At 41.7% G+C, this 19,820-nt stretch overlaps 2 protein-coding genes across 2 annotated transcripts; one reads left to right on the top strand and one right to left on the bottom strand.

Annotated features, from left to right (window-relative positions):
- The first annotated feature begins 385 nt into the window (after positions 1–385).
- Positions 386–12,637, top strand: LOC142189612 (growth/differentiation factor 3-like). Its single transcript, XM_075262219.1, has 4 exons — positions 386–470; positions 10,559–10,611; positions 11,042–11,264; positions 11,832–12,637. The coding sequence occupies exons 1-4, from the start codon at positions 386–388 to the stop codon at positions 12,635–12,637; spliced, it is 1,167 nt and encodes a 388-aa protein (XP_075118320.1).
- A 1,310-nt stretch (positions 12,638–13,947) lies between these two features.
- On the bottom strand, positions 13,948–18,208 carry LOC142194777 (protein DVR-1-like). The gene is made up of 2 exons (XM_075264126.1): positions 17,941–18,208; positions 13,948–14,747 (listed from the first exon to the last, which is right to left on the bottom strand). The coding sequence occupies exons 1-2, from the start codon at positions 18,206–18,208 to the stop codon at positions 13,948–13,950; spliced, it is 1,068 nt and encodes a 355-aa protein (XP_075120227.1).
- Between the last annotated feature and the right edge of the window lie 1,612 nt (positions 18,209–19,820).

Below are 19,820 nucleotides of genomic sequence, written 5' to 3'. Positions count from 1 at the left end.
TGTTTTGTAGCTCTACCCCTCTTAGAAAACTGCAGAGTCCAGTGTGCTCTCCCGCAAATAGAACATTCATGTTTGAAACGATAGGAGGTAAAGAAGCGACAATGTCCTTTGTTGAACATCAAGTAGGCTCCAGACCACTGCGGACTAAGCTTTCCCTGCAGTGGCAGCTGACTAAAAAGGTGGCACTATCTGTATCTGATCTGTATCCAAATATCGATGTCCTTAGAAGCCAAACCCATCACCTCTGGTCGCAGGGCTTACCTATGCTGAAACTCTTCATCGTATTTCCATCATGCTGAACCGCCATATAATTTGTGTGCTGAAAAAAATTGTCTCTAGGTATATAAAAAGCTTGGACAACTTTTCTGGCTTATGCTGACAGAGGATGCAAGCCAGTGTGGAGAAAGCCTGCAACCAATTGACAAAAGCCTTCACCACCCTGGGCTTTTCTATCTTTGCCTTTACCAAAAGTACGCTCCTTATCAACCATCAGGAGATATCAATGACCATTACTCCACAAATACTGTATATCTAGAAACATACTATCCAGTAGCGTGGCTTACTAGACCCAAACAAATAATATGGCCTCATTTTTTTGGCCCCCACTAAGTATGTAGCCCCCTTATTTCCACAATGTTACAACAACTCAATGTGATCATTTCGACTGCAGCTGTAGCTCAATAATTAAACCAATTAGTGTCATTACAGCCGCTGTGTAGCCCTGGCACAATGTCACCTGTGTTGACAGACCAGACATGCTCATCAGATCACCACTTTTGTAAGATAGCAGTTTCATTGCTAGGTGTCTGGGGGGCGTTTTGCACATCCAAGTAGGCCCCTTACTCAGATACCACCAATACTATCGCTATACAGTAGCCATATAGTGGTAGACAGAGGGTTCTGCAGACAATTTAGGTGAATACAATACAGAAATACAATATCGTTACTTACAGGTGACATCTCTGAGTGTAAGCTTTCACATTTCCTGTCTTTTCCATTTAGACCCCCATGACAACTTCTACCAGCTTTAACCCACATTGTCATCACCTACATAAAGTCCCCATCCTGCTAACCAGTTATAAAATATATAATACAAAAAACTCCTGGTAATGAATAATATCCCCTGGTTACAAGTTACAAGGTAACTGGACCCTGAAAGGACTACCTTGTTTTACAGTCCCCAGAACTATTATTGGATGTGGCTGAGTTCCTGAGAGAGTTGTTGAAATAAAGTACATGGCGCTTAAAGCCTCATCAGATCTGAGAATCCTTCAAAACCAAGTATGGTAATACTAACCAGTGGGGACACTACTACCCCCATCAGGAAGCTGCAAGGTTTACAGTTACAGCTGCTGTAGTAAAGTGCATCACTTGCTCCTGAGCCGTTCCTGCATTACCATCAGGGCCTTAATGAACACCATCACAGCAGCTCAGGGTAAGAGAGGACCCCTCTCCGACTGGAAGCACCCCGGGGGAATTACTACCACCACCATCTGATAGCACAGCAGGCCTCCCTTGTCGATGCCTAGGAGGAGTGCTGGGAAGATTGGTTGAGGGCACTTGTCCATCCAGTGACAAAGCTACCGTCACTACTACTCCCATTTGGGCAACTTGCAGATGCCAATACAGTTAAACACGCTGCTAATGTTTGTGGTGGCCCCAGGATGGGCTCCAGTCAGTGGCCTGCCCATCTTCCCACTAGCTATACCAGTATAACTCCTCCTAAAGGAAGAGGGTCCTGTCGACAGTTCATGGTTTTGAGATTTTTGACTCTCATCACGGTACTCACTGTGTGAGAGGTCTCGAGGTGGGTCAAAATAGGGTAATGTCTCTCATTAAAGGGAGAAGGTACAGAGACCATGCATGCCCTGATCAGAATTCTGGGTAAGGAATATGCAGATAAGATCTCATTGGATAAAAGAGGAACTTTGGAACATTAATACCTGGTTATCAAAGAAACCGAAGGGCAAAATCCAGGAATTATAGCCAAACCAGAATACACAGGCATACAGTGACACATTTTACCCATAGATTTCCATGCCAGAAAGAAAAAGTATATTGTGCAGTATTATTTTGCAGGATATCTCTGCACAGAAAAGTGACAATTAAAAAAGGTATAGGAACATATACTATACCAGTGCTATATGTAAATCTTCAGATTGCGTAATGTTACTCTATCTACATCTAGTGGATATTGGTGGTACTGCAATGCTCCATTCAATTCAGAGTAAACAGTTTTTACTAGCCTCTGCCCGCGACTTCGTCTGCATGTTATTGGCGTCGATGATCCGCCTATATTCAGCAAATTGCTGCCGTCGATGGTTTGCCTGCTCCGGCGTTTCGGCAACTCTTAAACTGTCCTGCTGCTGAGATGCCCATGATTGTTTCGGCATCTCAGCAGCTCACTGGGACGCCATATAATGAGCACGACATAATGATGTTGGCGTTGATGATCCGCCTGCTCTGGCATTTCGGCAGATGTCAAGCTGGCCTTCCACTGAACTCATTTCTCGCGCTGTGCCCATGATTTTTCCAGCATCTCAGCGGCTTGCTGGGAAGCCATATAATAAGTGTGTTGTTGGTGTTGATAATCCGCTTGCTCCAGTGTTTCGGCAGCTGTCAAGCTGGCCTGCTGCTAAACTCGTCCCTTGCGCTGTGCCTGTGATTGTTCCGGCATCTCAGCAGCTCGCTGGGAAGCCATATAATGAGTGTGTTGTTGTTGTTGATAATCCGCCTGCTCCAGCGTTTCGGCAGTTCTCAAGCTGGGCTGCCACTAAACTCGTTACTTGTGCTGTGCTAAACTCATTTCTCGCACAGTGCCCGTGATTGTTTCGGCATCTCAGCAGCTCGCTGGGACACCATATAATGAGCGTGTTGTTGGTGCCGATGATCCCCGTCAGCTCCGCTTGAGGAGAACTCTGTTTACTTCTGGCTACGTTCATAGCTGTCGTTGTTTTAGAATTTTGCAACAAATTAGATTTTCTTTTTCCCAGCATGTTTAAAAGTAGCAAACTGCCAATTTGGATTAAAGGTGTTTTCCCATCCAGTGAGTAAGCATGGTGCCTGGAACTGATCAGATAATTAATATGCAAATGTATGTACACAATCATCTTAGGGTTAGCTGAGTGTTTACATAGAGAGATAACAGACCTGGCTGAGATAAGCTGCTGCAAGAACAGTGTATTATAGTATGTGAACATAAATTCATAACAGTCGTGAAGTCATGTCATTTACTGGGATAAAAATCATCTGTGTTTTAATCGAGGTTACAAACTATCTATGTGCCAAATTTCATTCAAATCCGTTCAGTGGTTTTTGTGTAATTGAGGAACAAACACACAAACATCCAAACTTTATAATATTAGTAGGATTGGTAACATCCTTACTTCTCCACACTCAGGTTTTTCAATATAGGTTATGTTGACAGGCAGCCATTGATGACTGTTTCAGGAAAGATGACTGAAGATGTTACTTTACAATAACTGGATACCAAATCGTCTCTCTAATATTATAATGTATACCAACCACATGCCAGTGCCAGGTAGATTAGAAGAAAAAAAATGAGTCAGCCGCTCAGGAATTTGTGCAAAAAGTGAATCCAACTTTTATTTAAGCCAAGAACATGCAATCCATAAAAAGGGTTAAATGTTTTTCGGTCCTAGTGATGAACCTTCATCAGACCCAGATTGCCAGTAATCTGGGAATGTTATATGTGTATTAATGGATGCATATTAGTTGGCTTTTGAGCTGTTCCATTAGGTACATTTGTGATTATGACAAATCGTATTCTATGATATGATATATGACACAGTCATATTCTGTGACATGCTGATGGGAAAGGGGTGTGTGGAGGGTTGGGGGTTATAGTGCATTTCTGCAGTTGGTGGTTGTTTTGAGCCATCACGCATGTCCAGAAGTTGAGCTGGAATGTATATGTCTCGGATGGTGACACTTGAATCATGTCATGTGGCTTGTGTGATTCCAGGGTTTCCCCTTCTTATACCAGTGTGCCACCTTCACCCTTTAGCCTTTTAGAAGGGAGGAATAGCATGAGTAATGGTGCTACATGTAGGTTGGCCATCAAGAGGAAGAGATTGAATAATGTTGAAAGTGAAGGATCAGAACGTGGCAACATTCAAGTAATGAATTTATTAGATGGAGCCTTAGGCCTTGTTCACATCTGCGTTGGTACTCCGTCCAGGGGATTCCGCATGAGCAACCCCCCGATGGAATACCAAACACAACTGCAAGCGCTGTGCCACAGTCTATGGGGTCCGTGTGCTTTTACTGCTTGCTGTCAGATCTCCACAGGGATCATGCGGACAGGAAAGTAGTTCACAATCTACTTTCCTGTCCACATGATTCGTGCGGGCAGCGCGCAGCAAGCACACGGACCCCATTATAGAATATGGGTCCATGTGCTTTCACACACAGCGCTTGCAGTTGCGTTCGGTATTCAGATCGGGGGGTTCCCATGTGGACCCCTCCAGATGGAATACCAACGCAGATATGAATAAAGCATTAATCCCTTCCTGCTGATGGCATTTTAGATTTTCGTTTTTGACTCCCCTCCTTTTAAACTCCATAACTCTTTTATTTCTCCCAGAGCCATATGAGGTCTTAATTTTTGCGGGACAAATTTTTCTTCATGATGCCACCATAAATTATTCTGTATAATGTACTGGAAAGCTGAAATAAAAATTCAGAATGGGGTGGATTTGAAGAAAAAATGCATTTCTGCGACTTTCTTATGGGCTTCAGTTTTACGGCGTTCACTGTGCAGCCCAAATGACATGTCCCCTGTATTCTGTGTTTCTGTACGATTCTGGGGATACCAAATTTATATGGTTTTATTTACATTTTAACCCCTTAAATAAAATCCAAAGCTGTGTTAAAAAATTTTTTTTCTAAAAGTCGCCATATTCCGACAGCTGTAACTTTTTTATACTTCCATGTATGGGGATGCATAGGGCGTCTTTTTTTGCGGGGCTGGGTGTACTTTATAGTTCTACCATTTTTGGGAAATGTTATTGCTTTGATCACTTTTTATTCAAATTTTTATCACAATCAAAACAGTGAAAAAACAGCGGTTTGGCACTTTTGACTATTTTTCCCACTACAGCGTTTACCGTACAGGAAAAATATTTTTATAGATTTGTAGAGCGGGCGATTTCGGACACAGGGATACCTAACATGTATGTGTTTCACAGTATTTAACTACTTTTATATGTGTTCTAGGGAATACTTTTTAAATTTTTTAATATTTTTTTTTTAAACTTTTTTTTTTTTTTTTTTTTTTTTTTGCATTTATTAGACCCCCTAGGTCTGATCATTAATGCACTGCATTACAATTCTAATGCATTGCAAAATACCAACACTTCTATTTCAGGCTATGTAGCGACCGCCATAGTTACACACCCGGCATGTGCCGTACTAGTACGGCGGATGTCGGGAAAGGGTTAAAGAGGTTGTCCAAGATTATTATTATTAGTTGTTTTTTTTTAATTAGGCAGAAGAGGTGAAATCTTTAAAAAAAAAACAAAAAAAAACATACAGTCTGTCCCCAGTACTCTGGTATCTTCCATCACTGTCCAGTCCTGCTGGTCTGGTGTTTTCTTCTGGTGGGGACCCTACGTGGCCACTGATATTAAAGGAGTTGTCCTCTTTCAGACAAATATTGGAAGACGTGTTATTGTTTCTATAATAAAAATTGTACAATATTCCAATCTACTTTCTGTGTCAATTCCTCACGGTTTTGTAGATTTCTGTTTCTTGTCATTCATTCTGGTTACTGCTAGTCAGGAACGTAACTAGTAAAAACTGGGCCCAATAGCAAACTTTTTACTTGGGGCTCCCCACATAGCACCCCATTTCCTAGCTCCCACTATATAACACCTCATTTACACAAACTATAATATCACAAAGTGGCCTCTAGACAGTATAATGTTTCATAGTGGCCCCTCCTCATAATATAATGTCCTACAGTGGCCCCTCCACACAGTATAATGTCTCATAGTGGCCCCTCCTCACAGTATAATGTTCCATAGTGGCCCCTCCTCATAATATAATGTCCTACAGTGGCCCCTCCACACAGTATAATGTCCCATAGTGGCCCCTGCACACAGTATAATGTCCCATAGTGGCCCCTGCACACAGTATAATGTCCCATAGTGGCCCCTCCACACAGTATAATGTCCCATAACTGCCCCTCCACACAGCATAAGGTCATATAGTTGGCCCCCCACACAGTATAATGTCCCATAGCAGCCCCTGCACACAGTATAATGTCCCATAGTGACCCCTCCACACAGTATAATGTTCCATAGCTGCCCCTCCACACAGTATAATGTCCCATAGTGGCCCCTCCTCATAGTATAATGTCTCATAGTGGCCCCTCCACACAGTATAATGTCCCATAGTGGCCCCTCCTCATAGTATAATGTCTCATAGTAGCCCCTCCACACAGCATAAGGTCATATAGTTGGCCCTCCACACAGTATAATGTCCCATAGGAACCCCTCCACACATTATAATGTCTTATAATGACTTCCCACACAGTGTAGTGTATACAGAAAGTATATTGGAAAATTGTGCAACTTTTCATTATACAAACAGTAACATTTGTTTTTTAATATCTGGGCCTAAAGTTCCTAAATGAGATCAGTGCAGAGTTGTTGGCATTTCTGAATCTTAAAATCATGAGGTCGGAGGAAGGGGGATTAGAATGATGGTCCATAGATAAGAGACTGCTACAAATAACCTTTTGGAATGGAGTGATTGTCGTCCAGTTCCACAAATTGGCTACTTAGGTGGCCTTAATTTTATTTAATAAGATCCCCGATGAGAAATTACTTCAGAAATGCGTAGGTCTTCAATTTTGCACCTAGTCAGGGATTGATTTCAGGGCAGCCACTAGTTATAAGGTCTTATGGGACTACCAGTGCTCCTTTGTGTTGCACAGGGGATGGAGCACCTAGATTATTGTTTCTATAGGTGTATCTGCATCTATGTGTAAATACTAGAGATGAGCGAACAGTAAAATGTTCGATATTCGATATTCGTTTCGAGTAGCCCCTCAATATTCAACTACTTGAATCGAATATCGAATCCTATTATAGTCTATGGGGGGAAAATGCTCGTTTCAGGGGTAGGCAACGTTCGATCAAATTATACTTACCAAGTCCACGAGTGAGGGTCGGGCAGAACCGACTGCGCATGCCCGCACTACAAGCGTACATGTGCAGTCGGCTCTGCCCAGGCCCGATGCCTGGTAGAGTGAATTCAGAGCCGGAAGACGCCGCGGGGAAGCTGCACGGAGAAGACTTGTAAAGGTAGGAGAAGAACCAGCATTGATTGGCTGACTGTATAGCATTCGGCCAATCAATGCTGGTTCTGCATCGAACTTTTCCATTCGAATAGCGAGTGGTACTCGATCGAGTACGAGTATTTCGAATACCGTAGTATTCGATCGAATACCTACTCGATCGAATACTACTCGCTCATCTCTAGTAAATACACATTGACACCTTGGGTGACAGTAAACACAGCGTTCTGAACACCTATTTATTCAACTTTATAGAGATTTAATACAAGTTAGATTTTCGCTCCCAAGTGCAGTTTACGTTCAGTAATTCGGAGATAGCGATATATACATAATATTCTAGCTTGCTGATCAGTGATATCAGTCAGTTATTGACATGTAATAAAACTATTTTTGTACAAGAATAACCTGTTTACTTACACATTTTTAGCTTTTATTGTTGTGTCCATTTACATGGGGCTTATTGTTGTAATACTTGGAATTGTAACAATATAATATGGAAATGTAAATATACCTTAACTTAGTTCTAGATTAAGCAGATAGAGAAATGACAATCTGCAATAAAATATGCTAAAAATTATGTATAGAACAGAAAGCTGTGTCTGCTGAAATCTATGAAAAGTGAAGTGTGAAATTCAGGTCAACAAGCAACTTAGCCATGATAAAGTGTTGGGCTGGTGTCAGCAGGAGGTAACAGTTCTGGCACCTAGTAAAAGGAGACAGGCTCTATGTGGTGTGAAATGCAACTCCCAGTGACCAGCAAAGGTCAGTATCAATGGAAGTGACAGGTTAACAGCTGGTGAGCAGAGAAACAATTGGAGAATTTGCATTACACTTGGGTAAACAATCAAATAACACCTTTTTAATTAATTTTATTCACTTTTGTAAAATTGATAATCCCATCACCATGTTGTTAGTGCAATACAGTTTCTACCTTTGTGGAACAGACTGAGCTGCTGGCTAACAGTATGCATTGGAAGAACCTTGTGTTTGCCATACAATTTCAGAAAATTAAGATAAATAATTGACAAAACTATTATAAATGATATCATGCAGTGTAATATTACAGATAGGTTTAAGGAAATTGGAAGCTTAGACAACAATAATGGCAAATTAATCTTAAAGCAGATAAATGTAAACTTATGTATCTGGACCACGGAAACAACTGGTAAAAGTGATATATTAAATGCTGGCTAAATCCACCACGTACTTGGGGATATTGGTGGACAGAAAATCATTTTAGCAACCAGTGTCAGGAAGTTGCTCCTGAGACAGCTTAGGGGTGACCCACTTACAATGTACAAATACATGAATAGACAGTACAAACATGTTTCCAATGAAATTTTTACACCTAGGTCTGTAACCATTACAGTACACAGCTCACAAGAGCGGTGAAACTATGGAACTCACCGTCAGAGGATGTCACAATGTGCGATACAGTGTTCAAATCAAGAAGGGCCTGAATGTCTTGAAAATGAATATATCACAGGTAATGGAAGTTAGAATTTTGGAATCGCACTTTGGAATTAATCCCTTGATCAATTGTCATATTTGGAGCTGGGAAATAATAATATGGGACAATTGAAGTACACCTCAAGTTTTTTTTTTTGCTTACTCTGGATCAAAATGACAGGTTTATAGGTTGTACTTGTATCTCCATCCAACCTTATCAACTTACAGTATATTACTAAGTTGCATTTTATTTTCATAGGCAAATTGTCAGATTAGCTAAATTGTGCAATAATAGATCTAGTCATGGGCACGCAATCACTGACCAAACACTGCCGTGTGAAAGCGCCTTACACCGATCATACCAATTGGTATACAGTAGGATTCAGAGTGAGAATTCAGCTTTATGTAACGACCGCTCAACAATTCATTCAATCTTTCACACTCATTTATTCCTAGTTATTTAAAAAAAAAGCATATACTGTAGTAAAGCTATTGTTTACAGAACAGGTTTCTCTTTGGTGGATGCTCCTAGTGCTAGAGAGAGATATTAGAATCATTCATAGGCAGGGTAAGCAATATAAAATGTAAATCTAGGAAAATCATGCAATAATTGCAGATAAACTTGTCTCCACATAACACATTGTTTGGATAATACTTCACCCTGATGGGGCAGCACTGTGGCTCGGTGGTCAGCACTGCAGCCTTTCAGCGCTGGAGTCCTGGGTTCAAGTCTTGCCCAGGACAACATCTGCAAGGAGTTTGTATGTTCTCCCTGTGTTTGCGTGAGTTTCCTCTGGGTACTCTGGTTTCCTCCCACACATCAAAGACATACTGATAGGGAATTTAGATTGTGAGCCCTATATGGGACAGTGACTGTCAATGTTTGTAAAGCGCTGCGGAATATGATGGCGCTATATAAGTAAGCATAAATCCAATCCCATTATTGAAACTATACAAGCAAAGATGTGTTACGGCCATCTTAATATGAACTTATAATATAACATATATAATATAATATAACTTTGGCCTCGTATTGTATAGCCCATAACCTGCTATGAGCCATCTTGCTTCTCTGTTTCCCCACAATATATTACGATAAAGCACAATGGATTTTTACTTGCAGATAGAAATAAATTAATGGCGACAAAATGATATCATGTTTCATTGCATATGGTATTGTGAAGACCAAAAGCAATGTTTCTAGTACAGAATGTGGAGGCTTATGGTGAGCTGAAATGTAATGGTTTTATTCAGAACAATCTGTGTAACTAATGGAAACTGTTTCTCACCCCTATATTTGCATTCAGAGGTACTTTGCTATGGAAGAGACTTGTTATCATCATAGCTAAAGATCATTTCTCTAATAATGCTATCTTCATATATTGTATGAATGTGAATGTTTGAGTATATAATGCTATAAAATGAGTCTAATGTCCAATTACACACAAATCCTTATGAAGAGATTAACCATACAGCCAGTGGCCAATTGAGGTTCCCTAAAAATATATATTCTCAGGGCCAGCCATACATTTTTACAGAATATTTACACACCCAATTTTTCTTGCATTACATTTTATGGACCTATCATTATTAAGAACCCAGAACCAAGCAGCAAGCAATTGCTTTTAACGTCAGCTGAAAAGATGGTTGATTTCTGTTGGCTCGGTGGTATTAGGGTCCATTATAGAGTCAATCTTTGCTTAGGGGACACTGTGCATTAAGACATTTCAATAGTTTACATGCTGAAGCAGATTACAAGTAGATCTCCCATCTCCTGGACTTGAGATCCACCTTTTTCTGAACATTACCTTTCAAAACTCTGGTTCTCTCTTACCTGTTCTCAAATAATTCTACAGCACTACAGCAGATATTGATAAATCTCATGACATTAATGTCCATCCACTATTTGTTGGTGTCTATGAAACATTACACAACAGCAAAGTCAAGAAAGCCTCAAAGTACTATTAACTCAATTATCAATATATCTGAAGAGATAGGACTACAGAACATAATGTGGATATACTGTATATCAGGATACAGTATTTCCAGGGTATAAGAATGTAAAATGAGTTCCTGGAATGTGGTTATGTGCTTATCTACATACAAAAGGAGATAGGACTGTAGCTGACTAACACTTCCCTGGCTCCACAAAGGTGACACATTTCACACATGGCTGCTTTACAGAATATTTAAGGATGTATTCCACATCAAGCCAGTAGATCACAGACAGAGATGACCATGGACACATCTGTGCACTTCATTTTTATGATGTTATCCTACCTTTTATTGGTTCACTGCTCTGAGTTACCACACCAGGAGATGATGCTTCTAAAAGCCTTAGGATTGAATGAACGACCTAAACCCATTGCTCCAGGTCCTGTACCAAAAACACTCTGGAAAATTTTTGAGAAGGGGGTTAATGCTGACAATCCATGCAGGATGGAGGGATTTCAAGTGCCTGGAAATATTGCCAGATCCTATAGAGATCAAGGTGAGTTAAGAGGATGGGAAATGACTATACATAAAATATTTTCATTATATCACAGAAATATTAATTTCATGTATTTGTTTTACATTATTGTTAATGTTTGTAGTAGAAGATATATACTATACTAGCTATATATTCACTATATATTACTGCAGGTCTCCAAGCAGACTTCCCAAACAAAACCCCGAATACAGATGTGAACCAGGCATTAGTTTATTGATAATATTTCTTAAGATTGATCCTCAAAATCTAAGCAGATAAAATCCAGGACAATGTTGTATGCGGTGCACTCACAGCATCCTCATTGCTATTTTGTCCACCACATGCCAACCCCTTTGATAAACAGTTGTGTACATTGTTGCCTACATTTTACACGAAGGTTATGTGATATCACAAATCTCATTCAGTGACTAAAGTATGGATATTTAGGTATAATTCTTTTCACTTGCTAAAATAATGGGCAAGCAGTTGCCAGATGTCATGTTTGTATATTTAAAGATAAGCATTCTATAATACAACGTAAAACTGTAAAATATGGCACTAATAATTTGCTTATTTTGCCCTTTATAGGACCCTTGAGCTCCAGTGATATGCCTCAGGGCTTGATCTGCCTCAATAAACATCTCTACTTCAACCTTTCTGTGGTGGAAAAGAACGAACAAGTGACACTTGGACAACTAGAGATCAAGTTCAAGCACAACACATATCAAGGACAGGAATTCCAACTCCGATTGTACCGTCCCTTGCATATGTCATTAAAAAACATGCGAGAGACCAGTAGAAAGCTTCTGTTTGCCCAGTCATTCCGTCTTCATCACAAATCTCTTTCTTTCAACATTACAAAGGTGACTCAAGACTGGACCAAAGAAAAGAACAATATGGGACTCATTCTAGAAATACTTGCTGGTGAGAATACAACCACGGTGAATGATTTTCCTACTACTTGTGAGCAAATTCATTCCTTCATCCAGGCTTCTTTATATACAGTTTCACTTGACCCTACTACTTGCAAAGCTGCACGTGCCAAAAGAAGTGCACAGCCATCATTGCCAACGCCAAGCAATATTTGCAATAAGAGGAGACTATACATTGACTTCAAAGATGTAGGATGGCAAAACTGGGTTATTGCGCCTCGTGGTTACATGGCCAACTACTGTCAAGGAGAGTGTCCTTATCCATTGACTGAGATGCTGAAGGGCACTAACCATGCGGTATTGCAGACGCTGGTACACTCTATTGAGCCAAACCTTACACCCTTGCCTTGCTGTGCTCCAATTAAGCTCTCACCCATTTCCATGCTTTATTATGACAACAATGACAATGTTATATTAAGACATTATGAGGATATGGTAGTTGATGAATGTGGATGCAAATAAGGTTTTGTGAACGTTAAACTGTGGAATCCTCCATCTCAAATGCTTCTTCATTACACTGTTGTACCTAGGCTTGGTTCACATCTGCATTTGGTATTCCATACTGGGAGTTCACATAGGGATCCCCCAAACAGAATACCGAACGCATTGGCCAGCTGTGAACTTATAAAAGCACACGGACCCCATAGACTAATGGTGTCCGTACGTTTTCCCACACAGAACATGCAGAGAGACGTTCATGAAATCCTTCTCTCCACATGACTTGTGCAAACTCTGCATGGAACACAAACACAGAGACTATGGAGGTCATGTGCCTTCATTGCTCACTGCTTGCCAATGCGTTTGGTATTCTGTTCAAGGGATCCCCAAACGGACTCCCTGAACAGAATACTGAACGCAGATGTGAACCAGGCCTTATTTAGAAGCACTTTATTCCATTGCCAGATAACATAAGTCTCCACATCTAAAAGGTAAATTAACCATTGATACAATATTTGTGTGAACTTTTTCAAGGAATGGTATTAAGCAGACGACAGAAGGCTCACCAAGATCTGGAGTATTGTTTTAACAAACTTCTCTACAGTTAATGGATGATCTTTCTGGAACTTCAGGAGTCTTTTTAGCTTCTACAGCTGATATGGAGTAGAGGATTAAAACATTTGATGAAAAATAAGGACACATCTAAGTCACATTAAGAAGGACATTATAGGTCTTTAGGACACTATGGAAAACCCATGTGAAGTGAAAATTCTGTACACTGGTCTTAATGAAGTCCCTGGCTGACAGTATCCTCCAGAATTATTAAGAAGCTTTTTCCTCGGTCAGGAATTGGCATAGCTTTTGCAGCATGTTAAGTTTAGTTGTGGACTCAAGCATTGGCAACAAAAAGCAAAGTAGAGGGTGTTATACCCCCCCCCCCAACCTTGATGAATACATCCCCCCACCCTGTACCAAATCTACAAAATGCCAGAACAGAGGGTAAATTCCCCATTGCCTGTACTTGCACATATTGAATGACAAATTGTAATATTGCTTTAATGTCTATGTAATAGGTTTGTTTAAATAAAAATAAACAAAAAACCCACTAAAAGTTGATCATTTATTTGTGTTTCCTACACTTGTACAAGTCTCATGTTACATGATTTTGTTCTACGACATTTTATTACACAGCACATTTAATATGGAGTATTATATTGACAGTAAAATTTATATTACAATATTATCCAGTTTTAAAATTGATGGATTTAAGCAAATAATCCTCCTTGATGTAGACTACTGTTGCCAGTCAGTCTGTATCCTTTGGAAGTGGCAAGTCATCTGCAGCCACATTCATCCACCGTCATATTGTCATAGTGTCTCAGGACAATATTGCCGTCATCATCATAGAGCAACACAGAAAGGGGCGACAGCTTTGTTGGAATGCAGCAGGGTGGTGGGACATCCTCAGGCTCATAAGAATGAACCAGAGTTTGTAAGACAGCATGGTTAGTACTATTTAGTATCTCTGTTAGAGGATAAGGACATTCGCCAGAACAGTCATTGGCAAAGTATCCTCGAGGAGCTACCACCAAGTTCTTCCATCCCAAATCTCTAAAGTCAACATAGCGGCGTCTCCTTTGGCAGAAGCTGCTTGGCATGAAAGGAAACCTGTTAGAACTTCTTTTCTGACGTTGCTTCGTACAATGTAATGGATTAAGGGACACCGTAAGCAGAGACGTATGCAGAAAAGTTTGGATACTTTGACACTCATCCAGTGTGCCTTCCTTTCTATGCAAAATCTCCAGAGCCAGTCCCAAGTTTTTATGAGGGTTTCTCCAAATCTGACAAACCTCTGTCAGGTTGATGTATAGAGACTTGCGAAGCAGACTGAAGGTTTGTGCAGACAACAGTTTTCTGCTGGCCTTTTGCCTATCCATTCCTCTCAGTGACATTCTTAGAATCCTGTATAGCCGCAATTCAAATGTTCGTCCATAGTAGGAGTTTTGGGTAAACTTCAGCTCCAACCGCCCCATGGTTACTTTCTCTGCGCTTTCCATTACAGAAATATTAAAGAAGAGTCTCTTTTCAAAACAAAGGTTTGAAGGAATCCTTGAAGACTGAGGAACAAATTGACCTAAAGCATATGAAAAGTTAGAGATAAATAAAAGCACATGCATGTAAAGACCTTTCAGTCAAAGTAATTAGATGCGTACTTCAGATCCCAATGTTAAGCAGTATGATTAAAGGGACCTTAAAGAGGACCTGTCACCACCTCCAGCCATTTTTAGGCCTTGGAAATTTTTTTCTCCAACTCCCACTATCCTTGAGCAATCAGTGCAGTTAGTTTGGGTGGATGAAATGCCAGACTCTACCAAGTGGGTGGAGTCAGGCAGGATCCAGTCAGAGATGGACAGTGTCAGAGCTTAGAATTACACCCACTTAGGGGGCATTCACATTTGCAACCAGTGTCCACCCTCTGCCATTCCACCAGGTTTCCATCCTCAACCCTGAGAAATGGAGAGGGCACAGCTTTCCAGTGGTCAGGTTTAGAATCCATTCATCTGAATGAGTTTTTAAAGATGATCGCCAGTGTCCTCCTGCAGCCTCTCCATGGGGAAACTTTTTTTTTCCAGCTGAACACAGTCCTGCCGAAAAAAAAATAGTTTCCCCACGAAGAGGCCGCAGGCAGATACCGGAAGTCACCTTTAAAAAAAAAAAAAAACCTATTCAAATGAATGGGTTTTAAAACTGACCACCGGGTAGCTGTCCCCTCTGCAGTTTCTCTGGGGCTGAGGATAGAATAACACAGGGGTGCAAGTGTGAATGCCCCCTGACTGACACCACCCTCTTGACATTAGAAAAAAAAAAAAAATCTAGCTAGCATATCAGGCACTGAAACAGACTGTACATTTTTGGAATGGAATGGGGGATAAAGATGATCTGAACTGTGCCAGAATCAGTGCAGTTGTACCTATTAAATGAAAAGAACTCAAGTTGATGGATTTGATGAAAGTTCTCTTTAATTGAAAGTGTCAGGATTTTTATGGTTTAAAAAAAAAAAACTTTAAATTTCTTTTTTGACTGTAGATTTTTTTAAATTCTGTTTTCTGTACAAGATTACTGACACTGCCAACATGCCAACCTGCCTATGTGACAATTTTCTAGACAAGCTCTGTGCAGGGGTGAGTGGGAGGGGGGGGGGGGGGATAAATAAGTGGTCACATTACCTAATTCAGCAATTCCCAATACCCCCACCCCTCATCATCCAACCAAAGAACTTTTTTTAGTATATTTTTCAGAGAGAACCCCTTTGAACAGTGTGGCTACTAGAATTGTCCATTACCTGTAGCCCGGCTACTACACAATGGACAGCGTTTTCTGCTTCCGACCCAGTGTTGTCTACAGGACAGGCACTGGAAGAGACTAAAACTATATTTTTTTTATAAAACTATAAAAAATGTTATGCCTGGATAACTAATATACCCCACACTTTATAGAGGTTGTCAAGTATAATTTAATTTTTTTTTTTTACTATATATAATCAATCTGGGGGAGGGGGGGGGGACAAAAACAAAAAAAAAAGGTCCACACTGGCTGAGATGTCCCAGGTCCCTTCCCTTAGTCAGCTGATTGGCAGAGGGAACTTCCAGTAGAAGAATACAACAGGGCTGCAGGATCCAATTGCACTGGGAGAGATTGGGGACAGGAGAATGTTTGTTTTTTTGCACCTCCCCTGGTCCACAAAACACACACTTAATGCAGTTGTCCAGGATAAACTTTTAACATTTTAACAAGTTGGGGGGGGGGGGGGATATATAAATAAACTCACCTGTCCCAGTTGCTCCGTTGTCCGACACCTCCTGGTTCATCTGCTCACCCAGTGTTGTGCTGAAGCTGCTAATTGGCCTCAGCAGTCACAGGACTGCTGAGGCCGATCAATGGCCTCTAACTCAGGAAGAGATGTGATGTCACAGATGTGACCTTCAGGCCCTTCACTGATTGACCTCAGCAGTCACATGACTGTTGAGGCCGATCAGCATCTTCAGCACAACACAAAGACCCAGGAGAACAGATGAACCAGGAGGGGTGGGAGAGCATTGAAGCAATGGGGACAGAGTATACGTTTTTTTCCGCTCACTGCCCCCAGGTTATTTAAACTTTAAATGGGTTGTCCATTTTTTTCCCCAGACAACCCCTTTAATGTACCCCAGGATTTTGTCTGCTCTTTGGTCCCGCTCCTTCTTGCTCCAGGCATACTGATGTGATGTTATGAGAGCCCAGAACAAAAAGAAGCAGGAGGAGTCAGAGCAGGCAAGTATTGGGGGATTAGCTTGTAGGCTACACGATCAATGGGGCTTGTGACCTACAAGCCTTGAGTGGTAGAGTCGGAAGCCTGTGGCTTTCTGCTTGGCTAGAAGCAGATCGGGGTCGGCAGCACCACTTCTCCCCAGTTTTGCAAAACCATGGAGAACCTGACTACATCACTTACCTCCCCCATACCTGCTTGCAGTCTCTCCTCTTTCTGCTTCAGCCTGGGCCCAGTGCGCTGAAGATTACATCATGATGACAATACGTGGTGTACAGGGAGCCCCCTGCTCAGGATTAGGGAGAGGCAAGTGAAGAGGGGCCATTACTGCTCCTTCACTGTCTAAAAGCAGTGGAAGTCCAGTAGGGCCCTCTAAAGGCACAGGGCTCACCAAGGGATTCACCGGTCCCCCAGTGGGCTTGTCTGACCTCGACTCTGTACTAACCAGCACAGGTACAGGAATTAAAAGCAATTTTTTTGTGCTTCACAGAAAAACACAGAATTTGAAGTGGAAGTTGGAGGAGTGTACCACTCTATTTTGCTTCTAAGACAGGGAACAATTCTTCATGAAATTACTCATTTCAATGGGAGGTCAAGTGGAATCCACCTGATGAACAAGCAGAATGCTTATTTTTACCTACTAGCTGAAAATAAAAACGAGGTGGATTTTTTTTTTTAAAGCGTGTTCCACCTCAAATTCAGCAGGAAAAATGTGAATAGAAGAGAACTACAAGCAGCAGCTTTCACTTTTTTTCAGGTGAAAATGGAGCAGAAACAACACAGACCTCAGTCCCTGAGCAGACCCCCCTGAACACAGATGGGAGTAGTTGAGTAGCAGTGTGTCTGTTCACTTAATGCAGTGCTGGACAGGGGCTCTTATGTACCGTACATTGTGCCGTATACATCCAGATACCATTTTATTCAGATGTATACTACCAAACTTGTTTAAATGAGCTAAAGCAGTGGATAGAAAGACTTCTTTAAAAAAAAAAAAAAAAGTAGTGTGTGAATTTAGCCTTACCTTGATCATTAAAATTTCGGATTATGCTACCAGGGACATTAAACTCTTCTACAAAGCATAAATCTTGTTTCTTCTTGGGGGATGTGCGACCCATCCTCTGCTCATAGAGCTTCCACATTATAGCAGGTACAGGAGGGGGTGAGACAGGATTTGGTTTAGCATGGAGACCCAGACCTCTTAAGAACATTTTCTCACTGTGCATCAGCTCTGAATCCATTATTGTTGGCACAACCACAGCCAGAAAGGCCCCCAATGTAAGCCACAGCATCCTGGTAATCTCTACATAAGAATAGTGAAGCCTTTGCCAACCAGCTTTATATTCAGTAATCAGCGATTAATTGGAGATGCTTGTGGGAAACCTTGTTGGATCAAATGTTCACACAAGCCCTTAACCCTTAAGTACTATCATGGTGTCTATCATATACTACTACCATAGACTTATCATTAGGATAGAGACCATGATAATACTTAAGGGTTAAGGCCCCATATTGTGGAAACTGAGCTTTTTTTTGTTGTTGAAGATTTTGCTGCGTTTTTTTTTTTTTTTCAGCCAGAGTCAGGTCGGGGTCCCACAGGCCGGAAACGCTGCGATTTATTTTACAGTACTTGCAAAGTGGATGAGATTCATGCGAATCCCATGCCCACTTTGTGGAAAAAATTGTAGCGCGGACACACAACGATTTCCAAAACTGTCACGGTTTTGGAAAGAAGTCTTTCTATCCACTGCTTTAGCTCATTTAAACAAGTTTGGTAGTATACATCTGAATAAAATGGTATCTGGATGTATACGGCACAATGTACGGTACATAAGAGCCCCTGTCCAGCACTGCATTAAGTGAACAGACACACTGCTACTCAACTACTCACATCTGTGTTCAGGGGGGTCTGCTCAGGGACTGAGGTTTGTGTTGTTTCTGCTCCATTTTCACCTGAAAAAAGTGTACAATTGTGCCTAGTGTGCACCTATAGTCGAGCAGATAACTGTGACCTCTTGGAATTCTGGGGCTTGCTTAGTTTGCCATGGGAGTTTTATCTTCTCTAGCCTCAAGTGCAATGGCCAAGAGGGTGTTTGGTGCCGCCAGTGGTGTTGTAACACCCAGTGGCGGATCCAGGGTTTGAGGGGCCCTGGGCAATTGACTTTGGCAGGGCCCTATTTACCGGGGGGTCTCGCACTTCTAACCTGTACCTCCCAACTGTTGAAGACTAGGAAGAGGGAATAAAACGTGCGGCGCGTGCAGGCAAATTAGGCCCCACCCACTTTTATGTTGACTCCGCCCATTCTCATTAATTTTTCATGTGATTCCACACAGTATAATCCTCCTACAGTCACCTGTAAATTATATGTCCCCCCTCCATCTCTCCCCTATTTTCATATACACCCTTCATCTACTCCTAGTTTCATGTCCCCCCTCTATCTCTGTCCCCAGTTTCATGCCATTCTCCCCCTTTATCTGCCCATAGTTTCATGTCCCCCCGTCTCTGCCCCAGTGTCATGCCGTTCCCCCCCCTTCATCTGCCCCAATGTCATGCCATTCTCGCCCCCCTTCATCTGCCCCAGTGTCATGCCATTCTCCCCCCCTTCATCTGCCCCAGTATCATGCCGTTCTCCCCCCTTCATCTGCCCCAGTGTCATGCCATTCTCCCCCTTCATCTGCCTCAGTGTCATGCCGTTCTCCCCCCCTTCATTTGCCCCAGTGTCATGCCATTCTCTCCCCCTTCATTTGCCCCAGTGTCATGCCGTTTTCCCCCCCTTCATCTGCCCCAGTGTCATGCTGTTCTCCCCCCTCCATCTGAGCCAGCGTCATGACATTCTCAGCTCCTGCTTTAAACACCTATGTATTCAGCTCATCAGCGTCCGTAGGAAATCGGGACATGCCGAC

The sequence above is a fragment of the Leptodactylus fuscus genome, chromosome 1 (assembly GCF_031893055.1).
Source record: "Leptodactylus fuscus isolate aLepFus1 chromosome 1, aLepFus1.hap2, whole genome shotgun sequence".
NCBI lineage: Eukaryota > Metazoa > Chordata > Amphibia > Anura > Leptodactylidae > Leptodactylus > Leptodactylus fuscus.
Note: the sequence above shows the minus strand (reverse complement) of the source record. Positions and strands in the feature narration are given on the sequence as shown.